General features: G+C 35.4%; 1 protein-coding gene across 1 annotated transcript in view; it reads left to right on the top strand.

The window, feature by feature from the left end:
• CFAP43 (cilia and flagella associated protein 43) overlaps positions 1-1,338 on the top strand; it is a 94,956-nt gene that overhangs the window by 13,043 nt on the left and 80,575 nt on the right. Inside the window, exon 2 of the mRNA XM_012661640.1 lies at positions 75-336. Within this exon, the coding sequence (XP_012517094.1) occupies positions 75-336 (262 nt within the window). The remainder of the gene's footprint in view (positions 1-74; positions 337-1,338) is intronic.

The following is a 1,338-nucleotide window of genomic DNA, read 5'->3' as shown; positions in this document are numbered from 1 at the left end:
AAAAAAAAAAAAGGGAAATAAAGAAAAAGTGTTTGAAATGTATTATATTGACAGTGACATCTCTTTTCCCACAGATGGGTGCAAGGATTCCCTAAGCAACATGTTCATTTTGTCAACGACAACACCTTTTGCTACCCTAGTGGGAATTACGTAATATTTATTGATATTGAAACCAAGAAAAAAACTGTACTGCAGTGTATTAATGGAATTGTGGGTGTTGTGGCAACTAACATTCCCTATGAAGTTGTGGCTTTTTCTGACCGGAAGCTAAAACCCCTCATCCACATATACAACTTTCCTGGATTGACCAGAAGGACCAAATTAAAAGGTATCCTCTAGGACCCTTTTTCTGTCCGTAACTCAAGGATTATGTTATAAGATATGACCAAATATAGCTGTTATAAATGAGGGTGGTTTTTTTTTTTTGAAGGTTTTTAAGAAAAATACACATTTTTAAAAGAAGAAATCAAGCTTATCATTGAGGGTTTAATTAAATGAGCTAGAGCCTTGCTACTCAAATTGTAGTCTGTTCACCAGCAGCATTGGCACTACCTGGGAAGCTTGTTATAAGGGCAGAAACTTGGCTTTCCACTCCGAGATCTCCTGAATCAGAATCTGTATTTTAACAAAATTCTCTAGGTGATTCATATGCACATTAAATTTTGAGAAACACTCGGCTAAAAGGCTCTATTCCCTTTTTTAACAATGAATTTTTTTCTTTCCCAATGATTGATTGAAAATCCAGATGAATCGATGTCTGTATAGCTTCTAAAGACAAATAAGTCTCTGAGCCTCAATTTCCTCATCCATGAAATGGGGATAAAGGTTGAATCTAACATGAAGGCTGTGGTGATGAAATTTTTTATGTACATTTGGCATATGTATATATGCCAGGTGCTCAATCAACGATATCTACCATTTGCATTGCTATTGACTCATTCCTAGATACAGCTGACCCAGACTGAGCTGTTGCTTATGTACTGGAGCCTCCATCTAATAATTTTAATTCATCATTTAACACACCAGGGTCAGAAAGCTCATGCTTGAGGCTCGTCTTAGTCCTGTAGCCTTAAGTGGGTGAAGTCAAGAAAGTTCACTATAATTTATAATATTTTATTTGTGGGGAAATTTGTGCTCTCAACAGATTAAGACAACTTTTAAAAGATAACCCACTCACACATTGGGAACTGTCTAGATGGACTATAACTACTCTTTGTGTTTAAAATTTCCCCAGCTTAGTTATTTGTCCAAGCAATTGAAAGTTAATTCAAACTAATAGCCAACATTCATACTGAATAATGAAGCCCTAAAGGAATTCACAATAAAATTAGGAATAAG

This window comes from Propithecus coquereli, unplaced genomic scaffold, assembly GCF_000956105.1.
Source record: "Propithecus coquereli isolate 6110/MARCELLA unplaced genomic scaffold, Pcoq_1.0 Scaffold73, whole genome shotgun sequence".
NCBI lineage: Eukaryota > Metazoa > Chordata > Mammalia > Primates > Indriidae > Propithecus > Propithecus coquereli.
The sequence above is the reverse complement of the archived record's forward strand: the minus strand, read 5'-3'. Positions and strand labels throughout refer to the sequence as shown.